The 27560-nt window shown below is 40.4% G+C and overlaps 2 protein-coding genes and 1 pseudogene across 3 annotated transcripts; 2 read left to right on the forward strand and 1 right to left on the reverse strand.

The window, feature by feature from the left end:
- Window positions 1-13: 13 nt before the first annotated feature.
- Window positions 14-24770, reverse strand: ADAL (adenosine deaminase like). Of its 2 annotated transcripts, none has more exons than XM_043554093.1 (11): window positions 24664-24770; window positions 18196-18425; window positions 17809-17939; window positions 17032-17092; window positions 12325-12412; window positions 9731-9812; window positions 7440-7566; window positions 6280-6360; window positions 4270-4408; window positions 1647-1747; window positions 14-1093 (listed from the first exon to the last, which is right to left on the reverse strand). In XM_043554093.1, the coding sequence occupies exons 2-11, from the start codon at window positions 18259-18261 to the stop codon at window positions 899-901; spliced, it is 1071 nt and encodes a 356-aa protein (XP_043410028.1). In that variant the 5' UTR covers window positions 18262-18425; window positions 24664-24770; the 3' UTR covers window positions 14-898. The 2 variants fall into 2 exon arrangements, with proteins under 2 accessions (XP_043410028.1, XP_043410027.1); XM_043554092.1 differs by lacking the exon at window positions 24664-24770 and adding an exon at window positions 24326-24498.
- LCMT2 (leucine carboxyl methyltransferase 2) lies at window positions 24703-27560 on the forward strand. The gene has a single exon (XM_043554091.1). It carries the CDS (start codon window positions 24703-24705, stop codon window positions 26758-26760), a length of 2058 nt encoding a protein of 685 aa, XP_043410026.1. The 3' UTR covers window positions 26761-27560.
- On the forward strand, window positions 27194-27302 carry LOC122469665 (annotated as a pseudogene).

Raw genomic sequence — 27560 nt, forward strand, 5'->3', positions numbered from 1 at the left:
AGAGATGCGTATCTCAAAGTTTTCACATATATTCTCTGATATCACAGTGCTTAAACAATAACAGATGTTATATGGAAATATTTTAGTTAGGACCTTAAATTTCTCCTACACCCACCATGGGGCTCTTCCAGAAACAAAACTCTGGAACAACTGGAAGTCAGATTAAAGGCTGGATTGAAGCCCAAAGTACCTTAGAGTTCAAGAAATATCTGGTTGGCATAGCTCCATTATGGTCAAAATAAGAGAAGGGTAAGGTAGGAACATTTTAAAGAACCACCACCTTGATTCCATGGGAATTAATCATGAGAAGGGCAAAGTCAGATCTCAGAAGCTAGCTTTATCTGCCACTAGGGTCATTCAAAGTAGATTAACCCTGACTACTGGATATTCACAAAAATCCATGGTATGTAGTATAGCCTGGGGTTTCAGGGAATACTTAAATGAAGGGAGTCTGATTAAAACAAGCACAACAAAATACAGAGAGCTGTTGCCACAAGCTACAAGGCTTAAAGGTTTTGGTGGCAATCTGTTTTCCCCTCTCCTCATCTTATTTAGATTAGTAACTCCAAAATTCCTCCTGATGAGAAATTTCTTTGATTTTCCTTAAGTTTTATGATCACTAATGGAAAGGAACTGGTGGAATGGGGAGTTTAGTTAGCAGCCACTTTCAAGTCCCTTCCAGTAAGCAGCTTAGAGGTAAGCTCTGTAAGATCTCAGAGTCTGCAGTCAGTTTAAGACATGTTTACTGAGCACCAACCACAAATATGGTGCTGGTGATGGAACCTATGGTAGCTGGCTGCTGTGCTTCAAAGGGAGCGGTGGACGGTTTACTAAGTGGGATATGGCCGGAAGATCCTGGTTGCAGCACATAGTCAAAAGTAGTTTATCTCACTGCAGCTTAAAAATGTAACACTCTGGGTTTCAGATGATTCCACTTCCTCCTCAGTTCAGACCTGGTGCTGTCAGAAGCAAAGATGTAGTTGATGGATTCATAAGACAGATCCCACACTTGAGACTGGGTCAAATTAAATGTTTCAGCAGCCAGCTGGTACTCTTGAGAAAGGTGTGTTGCAAAAACACCCTTATCATCGGTCTGCCAAAAAACAAAACAAAACAAAACCAAGAAGTTTTAAAATGAACAAGAAAATAATTTTTGAAAAAGCTTTTGTTTACACTCTATTTTCCTAATATTTACCATGCTTCTTTTAAGAGCCTAAATAGGCCTATAAGTGCGTTCATGCATATCTATAACGAAATAGGCTTATTTGTCCTTTTTAAAACAAAAACTAAAAACACCAGAGCAGTGGCTCTCAACCATGGCTGCATATTAAAAATCACCCAGGAAGCTTTTAAAATGTATCTGTGTACAGGACTCACCCCAGATCAAATAAAACAGAATCTCAAGGGATGGTACTGGGCATCAGTATTTTTTTATGTTCCCTTGGGTACTATCCAGGACCTTTTCCCATAGAGCCAAACCTGAGTTCCGTTGGCCCTCTGCAGCCCCTGCTGCCCTGATCCCCTCTTACTCTTCTACTTGGGTACTACCCTCAGGCATGCAAGGCATTCAGCTAGGGGTGAATGTCTGACCTAATGCACCTCTGGAACTAAAATGGAGCAAAGTACTTCAAACAAAATAACCTTACACAGATCACAGAAGGATGGGCAATGCTGTACCAGAATCCAAAATGATGCTGGTCATAAGACGGAACCGTCTGACTTTTGATGTTTGAGGTCAAACAGAGTTCTAGATGAAAGGAGGAAAAAGTCTCTTATTAAAAGCAGATTAGTAGACTCACTCATCAGTGTTCACCAAGCAGATACATGAGAAATCTTTCCAAAGTATGCTAATTTTCAGTAGCTCATGAGTTTACAAAATTGACCTTATGTGTGAAAATTTGTAGTTCAAATAGTGTAGTTGTGTGGAAATATATGCTGCAACTTACGGCAGCAACTGTACCAGGCAGGGAACTCCTACCCCTCCACAGCCATGTGGAAATGGAGTAGAAAGAGGAAAGTAAAAGGCAGTCAGTCACCTTGGAGAAAGCAGGGAAGTAGGATGAAGGAACTGTTCTTCTTCTTTTTTTTTTTTTTTTTAAGTTTATTTATTTTGAGAGAGAGAGAGTGCAACTAGGGGACAGGTAGAGAGAGAAGGACTAAGAGAGAGAATCCCAAGAAGGCTCTATGCTGTCAGCGCAGAGCCAGATGTGGGGCTCAAACTCACAAACTGTGAGCTCATGACGTGACCCGAAATCTTGGACACAACTGACTGAGCCACTCAGGCGCCCCTGATGAAGGAATTTTTGAAGGGTTGCTGCACTTCTTCCTCATCTTACAGTAGAGGCTAAGACAAAATGGTAGCACTGCTTGAGGGCTATAGCGTTAAAAAAGCCAAGAGCAGAAATGAACTTCAAGAAAATCCCTAAGCTTCTTTATTCAGACAACTGTCTATTCACTGTCGGCTGCAAGTAAGTCCATCTTAAGAATGACACCTAGAGGTGCCTGGGTGGCTCTGTTGGTTGAGCGCCGACTTTAGCTCAGGTCATGATCTCACACTTTGTGGGTTCAAGCCCCAAATCGGGTTCTGTGCTATCAGCTCAGAGCCTGGAGGCTGCTTTGGATTCTGTGTCTCCCTATCTCTCTGCACCCCCGCTTGTGCTCTCTCTCTAAAATAAATAAACATTAAAAAAAAAAAAAAAAGAATGACTTCTATTATTGGCAAATTCCTGCCTTGACACACTGTACCCAGCTACCCCACCCAGAGCAGAAATACTTCAGTGACTTGACTGATGGTGACTGCTGAGTAGGGTAAGGCAGCCTCCCACTCAGTCCAAGGGATAGCCACTTGCTCCCTCACTCTGCTGGGTGCAGAGCTGGGCCACCACACTAAGATCACTATGCAAGTGGTTTCCATTTTCTCTACTTTTATGGATGTTTAAAAATGTCCTTATGGGGCGCCTGGGTGGCTCAGTTGATTAAGGGTCTGAGTTCAGCTCAGGTCATGATCTTACGGTTCATGGGTTCAAGCCCTGCTCTGGTCTCTGTGCTGACAGCTCTAAGCCTAGAGTCTGTTTCGGATTCTGTGTCTCCTCTCTCTGCCCCTCCCCTGCTCATGCTCTGTCTCTCTCTTGCTCTCTCAAAATAAATAAAGATTAAAAAAATTTTTTTAATGTCCTTAGTAAAAAAAAAAAAAACTTATTAATTGCTGAAAACTCTATCAGTAATTAAAAAACACACACCCACACGTTTTTGCCAATTGACCAATTTGCAAATTTAGCAAGTTGATAAGTTAGTAAAATAGTTTTCAGCCAACTGCTTTTTTCCCTCTAGAGAAAAGGCCTTTCCTGGCCATCCAATTGAAAGTGGTTATCTCATCACTATTATATCATACTGTTTAACTTTCTTCAAAGAACTTAACACTGACATTTTCTTGTGTAACTGTTTACTGCCTCTCTTACCTATGCTAGAATATAAGTTCCTTGAGAAAGAAATCTTGCCTGTATTATTTACTGCTCTCTTCCCAGCAATTTGAACAGTGACTAGAAAAGAGTAGGCACTTCATAAATACTTGTTGTTAAATAAAAGCAACTCCAGGGATACAGATGTAGACAAACAAGTATGTAATAGTCAACACACATATAAAAATAGGACTTGGAATCATCCATAATTCTTAATTTTTATTTATTTTTTATTTTTTTTAATGTTTATTTATTTTTGAGACAGAGAGAGACAGAGCATGAATGGGGGAGGATCAGAGAGAGAGGGAGACACAGAATCCGAAGCAGGCTCCAGGCTCTGAGCTGTCAGCACAGAGCCCGACCCAGGGCTCGAACTCACAGACCATGAGATCAGGACCTGAGCCAAAGTCAGATGCATAACCGACTGAGCCACCCAGGCACCCCTTTAATTCTTAATTTTTAAATAAATGTCACATATTTTCATAACACATATTAATTTGGTTAAAGTCATTTAAAAATACTAGATGACCCTTATTCCTTCAATATAATACTGAGTTTCCGGAAGAGGGAATGTAGCAGTGAACAAGACAAAGGCCCTGCTTTCATGGAGCTTATATTCTAATGGAAGGTAGTAAAACTTTCTGTTATTTAAATGAGGCTCAGGAAGCACATGCACCATGCAACTTTTTATTTCTAAATGACACTTACATATTTAGAACAGTACTCCTCTACATTTGGGTTGCATGCAACCTGGTGGCTGGGGACAAAGGCACAGAGTGTTGTCTGGAGGACTTAAAGCCCCAAGCCTTACCCAGTGGTATCTGGTGTTGCCTCACAAAATCTACCAGTTCCAGCGATCCTCCCTCAGAGGAGTTGAGAAATGTCCCATGCCCAATTCTGTCGGGAAGTAGATCCAGAAGTAATTGTGTTTCTTTTTTTTGGTTTGGAATCTCAAAAAGAGAGAGAGAGAATGAATAACCTTTCCAGTGTTTCTCCAAAGTACTTTTTTTTCTACAGCCAGCTACTCTGTCCCTCAAAGAAGATAATGCTGACACTCTGGAAAGCTGAACTACTTATAACTTCCCAGCTCTCTTCTTTGCCTTTATCTTTCATTTCCCAATATTCTTCTAGATTCACTTCAATGACAATAATATAGTTAACAGCAAAGGTAATAATAACAACAAACACAGCCCTGCTCTGTGCCTTTTCACATAAATTCTCCTTTAAACCTCACAAGAATCTTACAAAGTATTAAGATGAAGAAATTAAAGTTCAGAGAAAGTAATAGGATCAATGTGGGAGCAGAACTGAAATGGGAAAGCGGACCCTCCATTTTTAATTTTTTTCCTTCTACGTTATACTTCTCTATACTTGGATTTTCTTCAGATACACCTAACTTTTGCAGTTAAAACATAAAGCTTATTTTTTTTTTGTTTTTTGTCTTTTTTTTTGGTCTAAGGTCATGGAGCTCTGACTTCAGGGCTCAGATGTGCATGTTTTATTTTGACAAAGCTAGACATTCCCCAACTACCATGAAAAGGTCTAGCTGTGCTCTTTATCTGCTGGATAGCCTAAAATACAAATGACCATAACATGTTGAAATGTTTTATTTTTTTATTAAAAAAATTTTTTTTGAAATGAAATGTTTTATGGATCAAACAAGAAAAGCAATAGAGACTAAGGTAAAGAGAAGGTTCTGATGCAGTTGCCCAAAACCAGAGATAACCAGTCACAGTAAAACATGCTGGCTGTTCCATTATACTGACCTATAGCTAAAAATCAGACATCAGTTAGGTCAGCTAGAGGCTAACCTATGAGTGAGAGAGGTTTTTGATCAGACTGTGGAAATACAGATCCTAGATTTTAAGTTCTTCCACTAGATGACTGACCCTTTGCTTGTAGAAATGAAAAACATCAGTATTGACAAGAAGCTCTAATTTTTGCCTCAAATCATGATGCTATCAACCTTTATATATTACTGCACCTAATACAATAAACTTGTGAGATAAGTAGCTTAAGTATTATTTCCTGCACTCAAGACAATAAACCCCAAACTCATCAAGTTGTATACAATAATTATGTACAGCTTTTGTATGCAGAAAGAAAGAAAGAAAGAAAGAAAGAAAGAAAGAAAGAAAGAAAAGGAAGGAAGGAAGGAAGGAAGGAAGGAAGGAAGGAAGGAAGGAAGGAAGGAAGGAAAAAAAATTGGTAGAAGTGCTGAGGTACAAAGTAAATCCATCTGTAAAATGGGGGAAAGTGTAGTAGACACCCTTCTTTGCCTCACAGGGATGTGCTTACAAAAGTGACTGTTCTCCCACCATTATCTGTACGTTGTCTGTCATTTTGCTCATGTTGCCAAGGAGCTGAGGCCCAATGAAGGGCACCTGATCTTCTGATAAGCCTTATAAAATAATGATGAGTTACTTCCTTTCTTACTAGTGTATGTCATACATTCAGGTCCCTTATCCTACAAAGACAAGTGAGATGAACTGGTGCTTTTCTCAGTGTCAGCTGGCCAATGACAAGCCTGATGATGAAAATTTATGCATTTTCTCTAGTAAGATGTCATTAAGCTGCTTTAATAACACAGCTGTAGTGCAAGTCAACAGCCACCCCCAGGAACCACAAAGACATAAAAACAGTAACATGAGGGACTAAAGAAAGTCATGCCTTTACCATTATAATTTACATTTTAAAACATTTCTATGTTCCTCCTCTAAAAAAATGTTTTTCCGAGGCAGGTTTACTTTTAGCCATTTACAAATGATTATTATTTTCATTGTAATCTACCTTCTCAGCCTAATTTTACAATATTATTTACCTCTGAAAGATGCAATGCCAACTTCAGACCTGCTTTTTTAGCTTCTAAAAGAGGTTCCAAGAAGTCTTTTGCTTGTCCTACCTTGAATATAAAAGTTAAAACAAAGATGCATTAACATTTTAGGCAAACTAAAGAATTGGGTACTCTCAGTAAACAAAGGAATAAAAATAATGGCAAGAAAAAATGGCAGATTGATTCATTTGAAAATTTCATTTATAAAGCACCTATAATGTGCTAGACACCTTAGGGAATACAAAGCTGGCAAAAACACAATCCTTGCCATCAAGAATGTTAAGTCTCGTGAACCCGAGGTCAGTCAGCCAAGCTAGGTATGGAGGTCACCAAATTTTATTTCTGAAAGGAAATCTAGATATCTAGCACTAAGGAGAACTCACCTGATTCAGAAACCTGAATGATTAGAGCATAGAAAGCTTCTACCAAATAGATGAATGAAACAAGAGCAGAATAATCCAGGTTTAGACAAAGCCATAAGAACCAGTTTCCTGGGACTCCCTAAATTCAATGGTTTTTAGTTAGAGGCAATTCTGCCACCACAGGGGACATTTGGCAATATCTAGAAACATTTCTGGTTGTCACAACTAGGAAGGTGCTTCTGGTATCTAGTGGATAGAGAGACCAGGGATGCTACTAAACACCCTGCAATACACAGACATCCTCCCAGGACAAAGAATTATTTGGCCCAGAATGTCAATAGTGCCACAGGCTAGACACTGTTCTTGAATCTGACATTCAAGAAGCTGTAGGCCAGCCTCTCTCAACTGGGGGTTCTATGAGATAATTAAGCCCTAGTCATAATGAAGTATTAATTAAGCATTAAACATGCATTGTATGTAATAAATTAACTTCTCTCCTATGCATATAGAAAGATACTGGGTAGCATCTTTAGAAGAATGGAGAAAATAATCATATTGCCATGCTAATCATTTTCTTTTTTCTGTTATAGAGGCCTAATTCTTTCCCAGAGTCCTCATTGAGAACAATTGCTACAGACATTATGGTCATCCAGGGCAGAATAGGTCTTCATCCACATTGAGAGTCTGCTGGACCTCTGGAAAATGCAGGATGCTCCAAGCTAATCCTTACCCCACAAACTGATTCTACCTTCTAGAAATAAAATGTATTTAGGAAAAGTAGCTTACAGTAGGGTCTCCACTGAGGTCAAGGCCAAGAACTGTATCCTCAGTAGAGAGACAGAACTCTTGAGCAAGTTTAACAGTCTCCTTGGCCACTGAAGGGCCACCTCTTCTGTCGATTGCTATCAAATACCTTTAATATAAGAAAAAAAGTTGAAAACAAATATGGTACAGATAAAAAAGACAACTCTGAGTATAGCCAGGGAGGTATAGCAGGCTACATGTTAAAGTTAGTTACTAGGAAAGGTATAGCCTGACTGACAGGACAGCTTACTTTGCCAGAAGGCAAGAGACATAAATTCCTAAATAGCACCAAACACCTAGTTAGTATTCATATTTCTAAATGTCTCATGTTTTTGTTGTTGCTGTTGTTCATGTATTTGTTTTTTAGTTTTTTTGATTCAGAATTCAACAAAAGTCCAAGTATTATGTTGGTCAATGTATCCCAAGACTCTTTTAATCTAGAGGCACTCCCTTCACGCCCCACCTTTCCCCTTCTCCATACCCCCCACACCACCTCTTTTTTTGAATTCATTTGTTGAAGAAACCAGGTGCTTTGTCCTATAAAGCTTCCCACAATATGTATTTTGATGAATTCTTGTGTTGCTAACCTGTTCTCCTGTCTCTTATATTTCCTATAAATTGAAAATTAAATCTAGTCTACAGGCTTGATCAGATTCAATTTTTTGGCAAGAGTATTTCATAGGTGGTGGCATGTTCCTTCATCAGGAGGCTTAGATCCATTATTTCATTAAGTGTTACAAAAACAGTAATATTCTAATTCTAACACATATTCAAAAGCTGATACAAATGCATTCTTTGTATGTTAGCTGGCATCTAACACCCAAAGAACCCCTGTTAATATTGCATAATTTTCCTCCAGCATTTATTGATTTATCAATTTTTTACACACATACAAAAATAAATTCCTCCAGCATTTATTTATTTACAAAATTTGGGCCAACTATATATAAAATGCAGTCTTTTTTTTTAACTTAACGATATCTCCTGCCATTAAATAATGTTAGAAAACAACATAAATCATATGAACATAACAAAATATAACTGTCTTCTGATTGCTGAATGTTTAAGGATTCTTTCCACTTTTTGTTATAAATAACACTATAATAAAGAATCTTACATATAAATCAATTTATTTCCTTAGGAAAACATCTCTAGAAGTGGGATACTGGGTCAGAGGGAAAGATTTTTATACATCTGAATACATATTGCTCTTTAAAGAAGTTTTATTTATTACATATGCTCACTAGCAGTGTGTAAGTTCACAATTGGTTATTACCCTTTTTGGGGTAATACCCTTGGTAATACCCTTTTTGGGGAGGGCCTACTGAAATGGCATTGTAATATTTCTTTTTAAAACTGATTAGTGAGATTAAACAGTTCCCTATACATTTACTGGCCAGTTGTAAGTCTTCTTTTCTGAATTCTCTTGTCTTTTACCTGCTTTTTTTGGAGGGGAGGGGATGGTGTTAGCCTAGTTAAGGTTAATTTGGAGAGATTTTGTAGCCAGAAACTATACAGGTAGCTTTCTTCCTTCAAGGATTTATTGAGCCCTGATTATGTTACCTCTGTTCTAAGTACTGGAGGGGTAGTGGAGAATCAAAAGAAAAGATTCCTAGCTTCATGAATTTACACTCTAGTGGGTATATATGTACAAATAAAACAAGACAGTGCTTGCTTCAGCAGCACATATACAAATAAAACAAGATAATTTCTGATCCTGTTAAGAAGAATGCCAGAAAGGAAATAAATGGGGTTACTAGAGGATTTGGGGGGGGCACTTTAGATAATGTGGTCAAGGAAGACCCCTCTGAGCAAGTGACAACCAAAAGGAGAAGTGAATAATGAAAAGCCAGCCATGCAAGGATATGGCAGAAGTGTGTTCTAGTACAAAGGTGTTGAGGTGGGATAGTCTTGGCCTATCTGAGGAACAGACAGCAAACCAGCATGTAATAACCAGTGGTCCTGATAAGGCTGTTGAAGAGAGGCAACCGGATCACATGGGACCTTATTGGCCACAATAAGAATTCTGATTTTAGTGGAGGCAATAGGAAGCCATACTTCTCTAGAGCAACAGTACTCAGAATTTTACTGCCACATGAATAAATTAGAGTTGCATTCTCAACTTTGAGCAATAGAGTTCTTGACTCTTTTTTTCTAAGGTAAAATCAGTTACCGTTTGATATATAAAAACCTGCTACACTCATGATCAAAATAACAACATTTTCACATTCTAGTTTTTAAAACAGTGACCACTAAGGTACAGGGCTGCTTACCTAACATCAATGTCTATGTTTTCTTGTTTGGACTGTTTAATACCCTCAAGTACAGATTCCACATAAGTCTTTTTAGTCATTCCTGGAGAGGACATCAAGAAAATATTTGTAAAGAGATCATCAACTATTTCATCCTTCAACATTAGCATCCCTCTAAGAATAATTACATTTTTACTTTATGTTGTGACAGGGTATGATTAAAGATGAGTTAAAACATGGCCCTTACAGGTACTTTTTTTTTTGTAAATACTAATTATGCTTTTTAAATGTTTATTTATTTTGAGAGAGAGAGAGGCCAGAGTAGGGGAGGGGGAGAGAGGGAAACAGAGAATCCCAAGCAGCCTCTGCACTGCCAGTGTGAAGCCTGATGCAGGGCTCAAACCCACACACCGTGAGATCATGACCCGAGCGGAAACCAGGAGTTGGACGCTTAACCAACTGAGCCGCCCAGGCAACGACCCTTAATAAAAATTTTTTAAATGAAGTACTAAAAAAACTGAAATGAAAAAAAAAAAAGACGTACAAAATAAAGCCCTTTAAAAATTTTCTTAGAATAAAAATAAATGTTAAAATAAAATAAATAAAAATTTTCTTAGATTCAACAGACATAAAACTACTCTCACAGAGGCACCTGGCTGGCTTAGTGGGTAGAGCATGAGACTCTTGATCTAAGGGTCATGAGTTCAAGCCCCATGTTGGGCATGTAGCTGCTTAAAAAAAAAATTTAAACAGGGGCACCTGGGTGGCTCAGTCGGTTAACCATCCACCTCTTGGTTTCAGCTCAGGTCATGATCTCACAGTTTCGTGGGTGTGAGTCCAGCATCAAGCTCAGCACTGTTGGTGTGGAGCCTGCTTGGGGTTCTCTCTCTCTCTCTGCCCCTCCCCTACTTTCTCTCTCTCTCAAAAATTAAAAAAAAAATTTTTTTAAATAAACAAACAACTACTCTCACAAATTGCTATGAAAATTTGAAGTGCTGTTCTACAAACACAAGAACAAGCCCTTTCTAAAGGCCTGTCCTTAAAATAACAAAACCATTTTTCTCTATTAGCAGAATGTTTTCCTGCCGGTCCAGAAAAAAATCCCCTCTTGGGCTCTCACCTCAATCCTGGTCAGGCTCGATGTTTCCAGTCTAGGCACTAGAGCAGTTCTTCCAGTTTTGGGTGCAAAAGCCCTCCTGTTCTGAGGGGCTCTGAAAGAACACTCTCCAGAACAAGTTCCTCTACAATACTCTCATACCCCAATCATAAAATGCTTATTTTTGATGAAAAATCTCTACTAAATTTTTTTAAGTTTATTTATTGTTGAGAGGGGCAGAGAGAGAGGGACAGAGAGAGTCCCAAGTAGGCTCCATGCTGTCAGTGCGGAGCCCACTGCAGGGCTCAATGAGGGGCTCATTCTTACAACCCTGAGATCTGAGATCATGGCCTGGGGAAATATCAAGAGTCAGACGCCCAACTGACTGAGCCACACAGACACCCCGGAAAATCTCTAATAAAGCACAGAAAATTATAAAGAAAAAAAGTAAGAGTTAACCTGTAATCCCACCGCTCAGAGATAACCACTGTCTTTGTTTTTCTAAGTATACATACATGTTTTTTTTTAATAGATGAGATGCTACTAGGTATATGTGTATCCAGTTCAGTTGTTTAACACTATTCTGAGCTTAGCCCCAAGTCTTTAAAGTATCCTTGCAAATATTTTTAATGGTTGTCTAATATTACATTAACCTTTATTTACCCATTCCCCACTATTGTATTTTAGGCTAACATCCCATTTTGAATCTCCATTCAAAGAGCAAACTAGCTCTGATAAGTGGCAGGTTTCTTCTCTCCTTCCCTTCCACTATCCTCACCAGCATAACTTGGAACTGATCCTGCAATTTAAAAATGCAAGGTAAGAATTTTCTGCTTGTTGCACCTCAATATTTACATTATGTAGTTTTAAAATGTTTACCCTCTGAGTGATCGGGCTACACATGTCAGGGCACAAGATGACCTGACAGGGCCTTTTCAGGTCACACACAACATATTACGAGGGACCCAATGACACTACATAATATCTCTCAATGTTGTCCTTATGAAAAGAGGGTCCCAGGGAATTCAGACCACACCACATTCAGATCCACTCATCTCCATGAAAAGAGGTTTTACCACCTTATTGCTGCTGGCTCCTGGCCTATCAGTGTCCGAGAAGTGACTGAAAAATCTTCATTTCTGGGACCGTCATAAAACATGAGTCTGCATCGACTCAAGTGGCACTGTCTCAAGTGCCCTTGATGCAAGGACTGAGAATTAGCCTCTCTTTAAAACAATGTAACTATAAGGAGCAAGTATCCTTTTCTCAGAGTGAGAAAAACAAATAAGAACAAACAAATTTTTTGCAGGTTTTCTTATTTCCCTTAAACAGATAATCCCTGATCTGATTTTAACTTAATACCTCACTCATTAATAATGTACATCATAAGATTTGGACTGTTAACTCCTTAACAGTGTAAAAGTAAATGCTTCATATTCCCAAACTTACAAACACTTAAATCATCAAAGCATGCAGGAAAAAAAAAAAGTACATTTGCCAAGAAGTAATTAAATTCTACCTGTAGCATCTTCTCTTCGGGGTGTGCTCCTTAGTTCCAGGTACTTGACACCATCATTTGCAAATTCTTTAATGACATCTTTTGTGACCTGATAATTAAGGCAATGGACACAATATTGATAACGTTAGTGTAAGGGTCCCAATAAAAACGTTGGTGTAATGTCCCAACACATGCTACAGCTTTATCACATGCATTAAACTTGATTTGCAAAAAATGTTGGAAGTCTCTCATGCAGTCAAGATGACCTGCTTTGTCATACCCTTGCGGGAGACTGACCAAACTGTAACACTTCCAACAGCTCCCCTCACAGCACTCATTCTCACATTAAATCCAAATATACACATCATGCACACCTTTCTGCTCTTTTCTCTTTAGCATTTCTCCATTTCCTAGTGTTCACAACAGCAGTTGATAAAACAGATAAATGAGGCAAAACTAAAACTACCTATGAGTGCATAGTACTAGGGAGGTACATATGTAAATAAATGGCAGGGCACCTGGGTGGTTCAGTCAGTTGAGCATCCAACTTTGGCTCAGGTCATGATCTTGTGGTTCATGAGTTAGAGGTCTGTGTCAGGCTCTGTGCTGACAGCTCAGAGCCTGGAGCCTACTTCAGATTCTGTGTCTCCCTCTCTCTCTCTCTTCCCCTTCCCTGTTTGCGCTCTCTTTCTCTCTCTCAAAAATAAACATTAAAAAAAAGAAAGAAGTGGCTAAAACAATTAGGTATTACTGACTCACCATTTAAAGCCATGGCTTAATGTTCTTATTCAAGTTATTTAGGAATAAGTTGTACTTTTCAAGAATTTCTTCAGGCAGGGTTAAATTTGCCCCAAAAGTACTAAGAAAAATTCCTCTTTGGCAAAGAAAATGGGTGATAAATATGAGTAAAATGGTATCCACGTTAGCACAAATTTCAACAATCCAAAAATGGTTAAATGACCAGGGCAAATGATATCAAAAGGATAAACTCATTTTTTCCTTCTCTGCCATCAATCCTAAAAATACCAAATCTAGAAGAAAAAAGGACCAGGTTGGAAATGCTGTGACAACCAGCTCTAGTTAGTCCTTGCAGTTGGTACCCTAATCTTAACCCACTTCAACTACAAGCACATAGGCATGCAAGGGCAGTGTCCTGGCAAAGGAATAAAGGTTGGCTGATTATGTAGACAGCACCTAACAAGGTGGCACTACTTTGGTAGATTCACTGTGATCCAAGGTCTGGGCTTCATCTGGTTTTGCGCGTGTGTATTTAAAGCCAAAAAGGAATTTATTATAATATAAATATACAAAGCTCAGATTCAGCATGTCTGGAAAATCAGCCTCAAAAGCATGCAAAATCATGTGACACTTCTAGACCAAGCAAGATACCATTGTTTCTTCCACCACTAAGCATGACCCTGTAGCTTCTGTATGATCATCACAGGTACTGGACCCCATGGCACTGCTGCCCCCAAAACTCCATGTTGCTGCCAATGCCACTACGAGAATGTGGGCCTCATCTACACAGACCAAGGAGCTTGCATCTTGTCAGTGGCTCCAGAACTGAACAGACCCACAGAGGCCAACCCACTCTATCCCAGCTCACATGTAGCTAATGCAGAAGCCTACTTGCTAATGTATGCATTGACAATGAGGGTGGAGGTGAGGGTATGAAGTGGTGGTCCTCACTGACTGACGAGACCACATCTACTATCCAAGTACTCTTTCTTGGTTTCTTGAGGTACCTGTGAAACTAACTAAAACAGAAGGACACTGACAAGCACGGAATGAGAGCAATGAAATGATTTATCTAGGCCATGTTGAGGCCTGTGGAATCATCCCTACTCATGTTCAATAGTACTTCCCTGGAGTCCACAACTGTGTCTGCCAGATTCAGGCCTTTCTGCTCCACGCAGCAACAGGTACTGAGGACAACTCTTTTTCAAGCTCCTTCTTCAGATATGACACAACACAGTTAAGTTTCTGCTTACTCTAAGGATGGTGTAAGACTGCATCTCTTGAATGAGAAAGAATATGGGTTCTAGGTGCGCCGGGGTGGCTTAGTCGCTTAAGCATCTGACTTTAGCTCAGGTCCTGATCTCAGTTTGTGAGTTCAAGCCCCGCATCGGGCTCCGTACTGACAGTGCGGAGCCTGGAGCCCACTTGAAGTTCTGTGTCTCGCTCTCTCTCTGCCCTTCTCCCGCTGACGCGCTCTCTCTCTCTCTCTCTCTCTCAAAAGTAAATAAACATTAAAACATTAAAAAAAAAAAAAAAAGAACATAGGCTCTGGAACCAGACAGTCAATTCCTCCACTTATTCTGAGTGACCTTGAACAAGTTACCTTTAACCTACTTAAGCCTCAAGGTTTTTTTTTGTTTTTTGTTTTTTTTCCACCTGCAAAAAGGGAACAGTAAAAATACCTACCTCAGAAAGTAGTCTTGGATGTAGTGTCTGGCACATCAATCATGTTCCAATCCTTTTTCTCTTTGAGATTACACCCAGGTTACCTTGCCTGGACTGTTAAGTGATCCCACACACTTGATCCCACATTTACAAACAATCTCTCCACATACTCCCCTACAGCGTTCATTTATTATATGTAAATGCTACTAATTTCACTCTCGGCGTCCTCCTTCAGAACCACCTAAAGTTATTCATTCTAGTACCACTAAGTCAAATCATAGAATCTTAATTCCTCACCTTGCTTTTTTTCCATTTCAAATTTTATTTAAATTCTAGTTAGCATACAGTGCAATATTGGTTTCAGGAGAATTCAGTGATTTATCACTTACATACAACACCCAGTGCTCATTATAACAAGTGCACCCCTTAGTACCCATTCCCCACCTAACCCACCCCCCACCTCCCTCCCTTCATCAATACTCAGTTTGTTCTCTATTTCTAAAAGTTAAGGTTAGTTTCCCTCTCTCTTTTTTTCCTTTTTCCCTCCATATGTTCACCTGTTTTGTTTCTTAATTTGCACACATGAATGAAATCATATGGTATTTGTTTTTCTCTGACTTATTTCGCTTAGCATAATATTCTCTACCTCCATCCACATTGTTGCAAATGGCAAGATTTCATTTTTTTTTTTGATGTCTGTGAAATATTCCATTGTGTATATATACCATATCTTCTTTAATCCATTCATCAGTCGATGGACATTTGGGCTCTTTCTATAGTTTGGCTATTGTTGATAAAGTTGCCAAAAACACTGGGGTGCATGTACCCCTTCAAATCTGTATTTTTGTATCCTTTGGCCTTATCTCATTTTAAGAAAGCTTTTTAACAACTTTGAAAGGAATTAAATAATGAGCATGGGATTATTATAGCCAGAATATTAAGCTCTTCAAATCCAAAATTTCATGAGTTTTGCTCTGTTACAATCAACAACAGAAAGTGAAACATTCCCAGCAGTATTCAATGCTACTGAGTGGCTGATCAGACAATGCTCCTTTGGGTTCCTATAAATCCCTGTGTATATCTCTAACACACAGCTTACCTCATTATATTGGATTTATCTACTTATGGGTCTGTCTCTCCAACCTAAATATAAATTCCTCACGGGCAGTAACCATGTCCATCTATCTTCATACCCCCCAGTCTTTCGCAGAGTGCCTAGAACATTGCGGACACTCAATCAACTTCTGTTGAGCTAAACTTTTAGAGTTAACTCTCCTTCAAAAGATGATTACTTATAGTTATCATGAGGAGCAGTCTCAGCCAAGGAAAACTCTTTCTTGACTAGTCAGAAGTTAGTTCTCCAAAAACACAGGTTATACTTCTTAATCTGCAATTTTTTTTCTAATGGTTAATAACACTGGTAGGATTTACTTTTCTCCATTTACAAAGAGTACATTTTAAAATGCCATCCTGGGGGCGCCTGGGTGGCTCAGTCGGTTGAGCGGCCGACTTCGGCTCAGGTCATGATCTCGCCGTCCGTGAGTTCGAGCCTTGCGTTGGGCTCTGTGCTGACAGCTCAGAGCCTGGAGCCTGTTTCAGATTCTGTGTCTCCCTCTCTCTGACCCTCCCCTGTTCATACTCTGTCTCTTCCTGTCTCAAAAATAAATAAAATTTATTTTATTTTTATAAAAATTTTTTTATAAAAAATTTTTTATAAAAATTTTTTTAATAAAAATTTTTATTAAAAAAATAAATAAATAAAATAAAATGCCATCCTGGTCAGACAATGATACAAAAGCCAGTCTTCTGTATCAGGCTCTAATATCACAGAGCTTCAGATAAGAGAACACAATGGTGTCCTCTAGTCCTTCATCCCCAGAGGGAAGGCACACTTTCCCTAGGGATTAATCAGTCATTCAATCTCTGAGTACTTCTTGAACTTTACTGTCTATACTGTGCACCTAGGCAGTTAAAAGCATCTCAAGCAATACAGATAAAGCCTTATCAAGAAAATGGCCAGATATGGTCAAATATTTCATATGGTAAGTAATATATGGAAAACAGGACAGGATCTTATCCTCCATTTTATCTGGTATGTAACAGAAAATGATGATCTTGGTTCTTTTATCTTTTTCAATGAATGTAGTCTTTTGATATTAGTTCTTGGCAAATGTCAGATGTTGGTTTTGAAAACAGTTGCCATAAAAAAGCAGAAAGCATTTCTCATTTGATTCTTGATCAAAGCAAAAGGTCATGTGTAACACCAGAAGTGCACAAATTACTTAATAGTTTTTAAACCACTCTAAAAATTGCTTCATTTCTCACCATTAGAATATCTTCAGGGCTAGTAGTAAGCTGATGAATAATTTGAAACATCTGGAAACATCTGCAACATGAAAAGTTTTAACATACTCTAGTCATCAAAAACTTGTCACTCAAGACAAACCCATTACATTGAATTAATATATTTTAGGCTAATACTAATTATACATCTATAAAGAATTACAGACTAAGTTTTTCAAAAATTATACTGATCTGGAAGGATAATCAAATGACTAAAAATAAAACATTATTTTTAAGCGGGCAACAGTAGCTTCCCTTCACCACACCTCCTACCCTCTGCTGATAACAGCAAACAGGGAGACAAGTCAATAAGCCTATATTTTTAAGTGTAAAGAATATTCCAGGGGCACCTGAGTGGCTCGGTCAATTAAGTGTCTGACTCTTGATTTCGGCTCAGGTTATGATCTCATGGTTCATGAGACTGAGCCCCCCATCATGTGGAGCCTGCTTGGGATTCTCTGTCTCTCTCTCTCTCTGTCTCTGCTCCTCCCCCGCTCTCTCTCTCTCAAAATAAATAAGCTTTAAAAAAAGAAAGAAAGAATATTTCAATATAGTACAACTTTACAAACAACCTATCACTAAAAATACTGTCAACAGCCTGACAGCTGGAAAAAAATGCTGTATGTCAAGTTATACCCTCCATACCAAATGACTACACATTTCTAAACTACAAAAATCTGGATTCTTACATACTATTTACAATCTCAAAACAATAAAAGAGAAAAAAAAGAAATATGTCCACAACCTCCCCAAACTCACTCTTCTAAAGTTCTTTTCTTTCCCTTGTCAATCATAGTCATCTGATCGTGGATTTTAAGATCTGGCTTCTTGGCTATCAATTTCTTCATGGTATTAGAACTAATGGATCCATTCAAGTGGGCATGAAGTTCCTAAAAACAAGAGAATACAATCAGTAAAAACTTCTTAAGTATCAACTAGATTCATAGCATCATACCAGGTACTTGATGTTTGTATTCTGTACCAGGTAAACTACCTACCAGATGTAGCTACATGACTCTTATAGTTTACAAAGTTTAAATTCTACCTATAAAATTTACTTCTCTTTGTGAAAACAACACCACCACCACCACCACAGATGTCCGTATAATTAGTAACCACTCCAGAAATCTGTGGCTGAATTCTCACCACTTTAGGTAATTCTGAATAAAACGCTGTCTTCCATGGTTGCTGGTGTTCTTCTGCTTCCATCATGACGTAGTAGAAAAAGATCTTTCTCCAAATACTCTCGTTTTTGTTATAAACAGTACCATGTACTTTTGTCAGTAAGTTCTGTGGTCTTGAATTCCTTCAGATTGTTTTATGTCCATACATTTTGATAAGATAAACTGTATATGTAGCTCTGGGCTCAGCTTCACCTATGTAAACAAATATGAACATTTTCAGGTGTTGACATAAAAGCAAAGAAACAGAATTTTGCCACTTTATTCCTAAAAAGATGAAAACCTCGGGGCACGTGGGTGGCTCAGTCAGTTAAGTGTCCAACTTCAGCTCAGGTCATGATCTTGCAGTTGGTGGGTCTGAGCTCCACATCAGGCTCTGTGCTGACAGCTCAGAGCCTGGAGCCTGCTTCAAATTCTGTCTCTCTCTCTCTCTCTCTCTCCCCCTCTCTCTCTGCCCCTCCCTTGCTTGTGCTCTGCCTCTCTCTCTCTCAAAAATGAAATAAACATTAAAAAAATGTTTAAAAAAAGATGAAAACCCCTTCAATGCTAACTTAAGCAAACTAACAATCTGAACTAGGAATAAGAAAATGCCTCAAACTGGTAGAGGTGAATTAAAATCTGAAATTTACTAAGGTGGGGGTGCCTGGGTGGCTCAGTCGGTTAGGCGTCAGACTCTTGATTTTGGTTTGGGTCATGATCTCACAGTTCATGGGTTTGGGCTCCACGCTGATGGTGCAGAGCCTGCCTGGGATTCTCTCTCCTTCTCTCTGCCCCTCTCCTGCTTGCTCTCTCTCTCAAAATAAAACAATAAAAAAAAAAGGAATTTAGTAAGGTATTGAGTATTCCTTACCTATTAGAAATTTCTATGAAACTACTTCTAAAAGTAGAAATTTATAAAGCCTATTTTGGGTAAAAGTTTATGTTTTTGAGCTGCTTAAAAAATATAAAGGAAGAGGGGCAACTGGGTGGCTCAGTTAGTTAAGCATCCAACTCTTGGTTTCAGCTCAGGTCATGATCTCATGGTTTCCTGAGTTTGAGCCCTGCATTGGGCTCTGTGCTGACAGTGAGGAGCCTACTTGGGATATTCTCATTGATTCTCTCTCTCTCCCCCCCCTCCTCTTTCTCTCTCTCTCTCTCCTTGCCACTCCCTCACTCATGCTGTCTCTCTCTCAAAAATAACATAACATAACATAACATAAAATAAAAGGAAGAGCAGAGGAACTGGAGTCACATGTACCTAGATTAATTCTTATAGTTCTGCCATCTAGTAGCTGTATGGCCTTCATTACTTAGTTTCAGTTTTCTTATTTGTAAAAATTGGATACAAATGCAGAGTAGCTCTAAGGATTAATAAAGTCATCTATTTTCCCTCTACTACTGTCCCAAATAATCCAGTGACTACCTTTAAATCAGCACTTTGTCACATTGTATCTCAATCACTGACTTACTTGTCTTTCTTTCTCACCAGATTATGAACTTCAGAAGAAACAGGACTATAGCTTATTTTACCTCCCTAGCACCTAGGACAATGCTTAGCACATTGTACATGATAAATAAATCTTCACTTCCCTTCACCTCTGAAGGTGGCTTATAAATTAAAATTTCAAATGAAATTAGTGATTTTCAGAATAGACACCCTGACCCTCTGGGTTCTCACATCTTAATGATGATGATATTGATAAGACAAATAGCTTCCATTCAGACCCTACCAGGTAAGTAGCAAGTGCTGTTACTATTACTTTTAATTTTCCCAATAACCTTGCAAAATAAATTTGCCACATTACAAATCAAGTTGATACTGAGAGGCGTTAAATAAGTTACCACAATATTAAAATGGTCAATAAACAATAGCCAAAGTATGGAAAGAGCCCAAATGTCCATTGACTGATGGATAAAGAAGATGTAGTGTGTGTGTATGTATATATATATATATATATACACACACACACAATGGAATATTACTTGGTGATCAAAAAGAATGAAATCTTGCCATTTACAACAACATGGATAGAACTACAGTGTATTATGCTAAGTGAAATAAGTCAGAGAAAGACAAATATCACATTATTTCACTCTTAAGTGGAATTTAAGATACAAAACAGATGAACATAAGGGGAGGGAAGCAAAAATAATATAAAAACAGAGAGGGAGAGAAACCATACATATACCTGGGTGGAAAGGATACATAGAAGTCTTAAGAAAGTGAGTTGGAAATGGCAAACGTCAAGGGAGACAATTTCACTTTTATTTACCGTACACAGTTTTGTTCAATTTGAAGGTTTCACAACAAGCATGTAATACTTGATTGCTTTCTAAAATAACTTTAATAAATGAAAAATTTGAATAACAAATTAGATAATTTACTTACTAATAATTTAAAAAATTAAATAGTTAATAAATTAATTTTAAGTAATTATAAAATAATTAAATAATTTTTAAAACTTGCAAAACAATTTTATTATTATGAATTGTGAGAGGGAAGAACTTTTATGTTTAGACAACAGAACAACAACCTAAAAAAGCACTTAGGACATTTTTCACAGCGGGCTGATAATATGACAGGTGGCTAGCCTTTCATATACATTTTTAATCCTCTAGGATTGATTTTATTGACTGGTCAATCCTCTAGGATTGGCTCTAGGACCCTGATTTTATTTTGTGCTACATTCAAGCCACCCTCCAGATTGAGCTTTAACTCATTGTAAATTTACTGACCCACTGGCTACAATGTTAGCCTGAGGAAATGTGAAAGCCACCAAAAAGCACAATCTTTACACATTTAAAATATTGTTGTTTTCAGGTGCCTGGCTGGCTCAGTCTGAGAAGCATGAAACTCTTGATTTTGGGGTTGTGAATTTAAGCCCCACATTGGGGATAGGGATTACTAAAAAAAATAAACTTAAAAAAATAAAATAAAAAACCTGATCCATGCCTAAGATACTGCCGTCAACAATACCATGCCCTGTCACATTCTACCTTTCTGGGCTAGGTGTGGCATGGGCCAGAAGAAGCTGGGATGGGAGTGAGTAGCCAAAAGGCAACACATGGAGTTAAGATCTTTCTACATTTGTATTACATTTCATCAAGTTACCAAGATCAGAACCAAGTCTCCTGTCTCCCAGAGAATATTTTTCACACCAAAAAAATAAAAAATAAAAAAAAGGGAAGTCATAATAATAAAGACATTTGTTACTATTTGTTAAGTACTTATCATGAGCCAAACACTGTGCTAAGTTTCTTAGGTGGCTATTTTACTTAATCCTCACAACAATCCGTGAGATATTATCATCCTCATTTTACATGAGAATAAACAGATTAAAAAATAATAACCGGAAAACAATTGTAAGGTATCCAAATCACAAATTTGGCTGCATTCTCTTTCTTCCTGAATCACTTTTCTTGATCTGTTCTTTATCAAAAAAGTACTATTTCTAACACATCACATGTATTTTACTAACTTATAATAATACACTTCTACAGTACTGTATACATATTTTAAAGTCCCACAATTCTTTCTTTTTTTTTTTCTCTTTGGCCCTCAATCAAATCTGAGACAACTCAGAAAGCAGCACTTACTCTTATTTTATTAAAAAAAAAATTTTTTTTAACGTTTATTTATTTTTGAGACAGGGAGAGACAGAGCATGAACGGGGGAGGGTCAGAGAGAGGGAGACACAGAATCTGAAACAGGCTCCAGGCGGTCAGCACAGAGCCCAACGCCGGGCTCGAACTCACGGACCGCGAGATCATGACCTGAACCTAAGTGGGCCGCTTAACCGATTGAGCGCCCCTACTCTTCTTATTTTATCAACGTTTATTTATTTTTGGGACAGAGAGAGACAGAGCATGAACGGGGGAAGGGCAGAGAGAGAGGGAGACACAGAATCGGAAACAGGCTCCAGGCTCTGAGCCATCAGCCCAGAGCCCGACGCGGGGCTCGAACTCACGGACTACGAGATCGTGACCTGGCTGAAGTCGGACGCTTAACCGACTGCGCCACCTAGGCGCCCCACCTACTCTTCTTATTTTAAAGATGAGGCTCCCACAGCCCACCAAGCTCAGGGGAGCTCCCATTCCCATCAGAGGCAATTCCAAACACTTGAAGCCCCCCTCCCCCCACCCCGGGCCAATCCCCTCACACTGAACTAACAACCCAGCTGCCAGCTTTAGAGAGATAACAGAAGCCATCAGGTATGGATTCCTTCTATCTCTCTCTGCCTTCACCGACACCTATACTTATCTATATCCGCGCACTTTCTTCTCTCATAAGTCAGAGGTAAAGGATTCATTCTTCTGTCCTCAACATCCATTTGTGCCCTAAATCCCATTCCCTCCTAGCTATTTCAAGTCATTACTCCACCAGTTAATCTCACTTTTCTGTTCCTCCAACCTCTCTCTCCACTGGCTAATTTCCCTCAGGGAACCAACACACAGGTACATTATTTGCTTCCACCTAAGAAACAGGCAAACAAAACCGTGCTTTCATCCCATATCCCTCTTTACTGCCTTGTCTTTCCTTTCATTCTAAGCTAAGGTCCTTGAAAGCATAATTTAGACTGGCTGCCTCCATTTTCTTATCTACCATTCACTGAAACATAAATTCTGCCCTTTCTGCTCCACAGAAATTGCTCTCCCTAAAGTCATTAGAAGCTCTTCAACACCAAATCGAAAGACACTTCTCAATGACCGAACCTTTATTCTGACTCAAACTTCTGAGTCCCAGTATCCAAATCCAAATCAGCTGCACTCCTAAACTCTTGCTCTTAATCATTCTGCCGCACTGCTTCAAGGTCACCATAGTGACAGTAATCCTGATTTCCTTCTCCCCTCAGCCCCTGCAGTCAGTCACCAAATCCCAATTAAGAAATTATAAATCTCCCAAATATCTCTGGAAGCAGTTTCCTACTGGTGATGACTTCCAAACACCCAACTTAGAAACTCGGTGGTTTGTTTTTTTTTTAATTTTTTTTTCAACGTTTATTTATTTTTGGGACAGAGAGAGACAGAGCATGAACGGGGGAGGGGCAGAGAGAGAGGGAGACACAGAATCGGAAACAGGCTCCAGGCTCTGAGCCATCAGCCCACAGCCCGACGCGGGGCTCGAACTCAGGGACCGCGAGATCGTGACCTGGCTGAAGTCGGACGCTTAACCCACTGCGCCACCCAGGCGCCCCAAATTTTTAATGTTTATTTATTTTTGAGAAAGCGAGCACGAGCAGGGGAGGGGCAGAAAGAGAGGGAGACACAGAATCCGAAGCAAGCTCTAGGCTCCGCCTGAAGCGGGGCTGGAACCCATGAACCATGAGATGACGACCCTAGCCTAAGTCCGACACTCAACCGACTGGGCCACCCAGGCACTCCTTCCATGGTTATTTTAAACACCCAACAAGTCTCAGACCATTTCAGAGAGAATAATCACCTCTCTTCTGTGATTCCCTCTTCTGTGGATATATTCAACACCACCCTAGAATCAGAGACTTTCAGAAGTGGAGGGGAATGTAATTTTATAACTGAGAACAGAGGGGCGCTTAGGTGGCTTAGTCGGTTGGGCGCCCTACTCGGCTCAAGTCATGATCACTGTCCACGGGTTCGAGCCCCGCATCAGGCTCTGTGCTGGCCGCTAAGAGAGCCTGACGCCTGTTTCAGACTGTGTGTCTCCCTCTCTCTGCCCCTCCCCTGCTCACCCTCTGCCTCTGTCTCTCTCAAAAGTAAATAAACATTAAAAAAAAAAAAAACTTTATAACTCGGAAACAGAGGCTGAGTGGCTTACTTATTGTCAGCTTTGCTGACAATACAGGGGAATTAACAGTATATGTCTGTGGGGAAACATTTATTAGATGAATCACAACCTCTGTAAAAAAATTTTCATTTTGCGCCTGGCCTCACTGACTTGTTTTCAGATTTAAATGGGATCTGTTTTTAAACTATTAAAGCATTACATAAATTAGTAAGTACTAGTAGTTAGCATCTGAGAAACGACCCCTTCTCCTTGCCCCCCAAGGTCAGAGGTTCTAACCCTGCTGTGCCCCTACCAAATTACTCAATGCTGACCCTGCCAACCAAGGAGGTCTGGTTGTCAGTCCTCACAGACTCACCCCTTAAAGATTCTTGTCAACAGTTGAGACAGCTATGAGGACTTAGCTAAATTTCCCCCTCAGACGTAAAGCCTTGTAGAAAAGCACCTTCCGGACACAGTCCACATGCCTACAATAAGCCATAGCGGTAAGCCTTCCCCAAAAATGCAGACGCAGAAAATCCGTAAAAAAATCAGACAGTCGAATTTTAGCACAAGCGACACCCTCCTCAATTCTGATTGGTGCGGTGCGTTCTTCACGGAAGTGACGCGCACACACGCGGAAGGGGAGTCACGGAAAAGCTCTCTCCGGGCAGAAGTCCCCGCAGTGGGTATTAACAGAACGAAAGGGCAGCTCACCACCGTGACGGAGCGCTGCTCCTCACCCTCTTCTTGGCCATGGGCCCGCGGAGCCGCGAGCGTCGGGCGGGGGCAGTACAGAGCACTAACGACAGCAGCGCCCTCAGCAAGAGTTCCCTGGCCACGCACGGGTACGTGCACGACCCCTTTGCAGCGTTGCTCGTTCCAGGGACCGCACGCCGCGCGCCGCTCATCCACCGCGGCTACTACGTCCGCGCACGCGCCGTGGGGCACTGCGTGCGCGCCTTCCTGGAACGGACGTGCGCGGCCCCCGGCGCGCCTCGGGCACAGATAGTGTCGTTGGGAGCTGGCTCCGATTCTCTGTATTTTCGCCTGAAAAGTGGGGGCCGCCTGGCCGATGCTGCAGTCTGGGAGGTAGATTTTCCGGACGTGGCCCGGCGCAAAGCGGAAAGGATTCGAGATACGCCGGAACTGTGCGCGTTAACTGGGCCTTTCCAGAACGGGGACCCCGCGTCAGCACTGTGCTTTGAGAGTTTGGACTACCGCCTCCTGGGCCTGGACCTGCGACAGCTCCCGCGATTGGATCAGGCCCTGGCCGCCGCGGGCCTCCACGCAGCCGCGCCCACTCTGCTCCTAGCAGAGGCAGTGCTGACCTACCTCGACCCGGACGAGGCCGCGGCCCTCATCGCCTGGGCAGCCCAACGTTTTCCTGATGCCCTTTTCGTGATCTACGAGCAGATGAGACCGCACGATGCGTTTGGCCAGTTCATGCAGCAGCATTTTCGGCAGCTTAATTCTCCCCTTCATGGCCTGGACCGCTTTCCCGACGTGCAGGCCCAGCAGCATCGCTTCCTTCAGGCTGGCTGGACTGCCTGCAGTGCCATGGACATGAATAAATTCTATCGCTGCTTTCTCCCCCCAGAAGAATGCCAGCGAGTGGAAAATCTTGAACCTTTTGATGAGTTTGAGGAGTGGCATCTGAAGTGCGCCCACTATTTCATTTTGGCCGCTTCTAGAGGAGATGCTCTCACCCAAACTCTGGTGTTTCCACCCTCAGAGGCGTTTCCTCGAGTAGATCCTGATTCTCCATCCGGAGTCTTGCCTGCCAGTGTAGTCACCAGTGACAACCAGGGCCCAAACCTTAGGAGATATGGGCACGCTTCTGTCCTTTTGAGCCCAAGCATTATTCTTAGTGCAGGAGGATTTGGAGAACAAGAGGGGCGGCATTGCCGAGTGAGCAAGTTTCACTTGCTGTCAAGACATTGTGACTTTGAATGGAAAGGCAACCAAATACGCAGTTGTGGGACTGGAGCCCAGTGGGATGGGCGCCTTTATCACACCATGACAAGACTTTCAGATACTCAGGTTCTGGTTCTGGGAGGGAGACTGTCCCCAGTAACTCCAGCCTTGGGGATTCTACAACTTGGTGTCTGTAAGAGTGAGGATAATAGCACTGGGGACCTAAATGTAACAGTAACAAAGGCTGGCCCAGAAGATTCCACGTTGTCATGTTGGCGGCATTCAACAACAGAAGTGTCCTGTAAGAATCAGAAGTATTTGTTTGTGTATGGGGGTCGAAGTGTGGTGGAACCTGTTCTAAGTGACTGGCATTTCCTACATATGGGGACAATGGCCTGGGTCAGTATCCCAGTGAAGGGGGAAGCACCTGAAGGTCGGCATTCACATAGTGCCTGCAGCTGGCAAGGGGGAGCCCTTATTGCTGGAGGTCTGGGTGCCTCTGAGGAGCCACTGAGCTCTGTACTCTTTTTAAAACCAATTTCTTGTGGATTCCTGTGGGAATCAATAGTCATCCAGCCCCCCATTACTCCAAGGTATTCACACACAGCTCATGTGCTCAATGGGAAGCTTCTACTGGTTGGTGGGGTTTGGATTCATTCCTCCTCAATTCCTGGGGTGACTATAATTGATTTGACTACAGGGTTGAGCTCTGAGTATCAAATTGACACAACATGTGTGCCATGGCCATTAATGTTACACAATCATACCAGCATCCTGCTTCCTGAAGAGCAACAGCTCCTGCTCCTTGGAGGTGGTGGGAACTGCTTTTCTTTTGGCACCTACTTCAACCCCCATGCAGTGACATTAGACCTTTCTTCCTTAAGTGCTGGACAGTAGGACTGGACTTTTGGAATATTCAAGACTCACTGAAATACACAATAAAGGTTTCCACAAATAGAATTTGACTGTGGCTATACATACTACAACTCTTTCCTTCCCCATCATTTTCTTCTCTTTAGCACTACTATCCAGTGCAGAAAGTGAAACAGGTTGTTAAAACACATACCAACATTCAGAGAGATGGTACAAAAATAAAACATAAGTAGGCCTGTCCAAAGAGAATGACCATTCAGTCCTAGAATAGGAATTGGGGAGCCTTTGGATCCCTATGTGTCTAGTTGATTGGTTTTCCTCATCTAAGTTTATCCATTTATTGAGTTACAATGACCTTCAGCCTAAGTCAAGTGAAAAATTTCCCACTCAGGCTTTGTGATTTGAAATGCTATTTTGAAAAAGTTTAACACAGATTCTTGGTAAAAATACAAGGTTGATACTCTGGTTTCAGATTACATAAATCTTTTGCCTTTTCCTAAAGATTTCCATGGAGAAGTACAGAAATGAGTTTTTACCCAATTTTTGAGGCTTTGTTTTTATGATGCTACCTTAAAAAAAATACAAGGTTGAATGTCACTGAAGGGACATGGTTTGATTTCATTCTTCATGTATGAAATTGGAAGTGAACCCAGTTACAGTTGGATTAAAGCATTGTGCCATTTAGTGCAACAGAGAACTCTGGGATAGCTTTTAATAAGACATTTGTAGGACTTTATTGAAAAATATGCTTTTAATTTTTTTTGCCACTTGTTCCATTTTTTTAGATTTATTAATACTAATAAACCAGACATTTTATGCCTCAA

The sequence above is a fragment of the Prionailurus bengalensis genome, chromosome B3, assembly GCF_016509475.1.
Source record: "Prionailurus bengalensis isolate Pbe53 chromosome B3, Fcat_Pben_1.1_paternal_pri, whole genome shotgun sequence".
Lineage (NCBI taxonomy): Eukaryota > Metazoa > Chordata > Mammalia > Carnivora > Felidae > Prionailurus > Prionailurus bengalensis.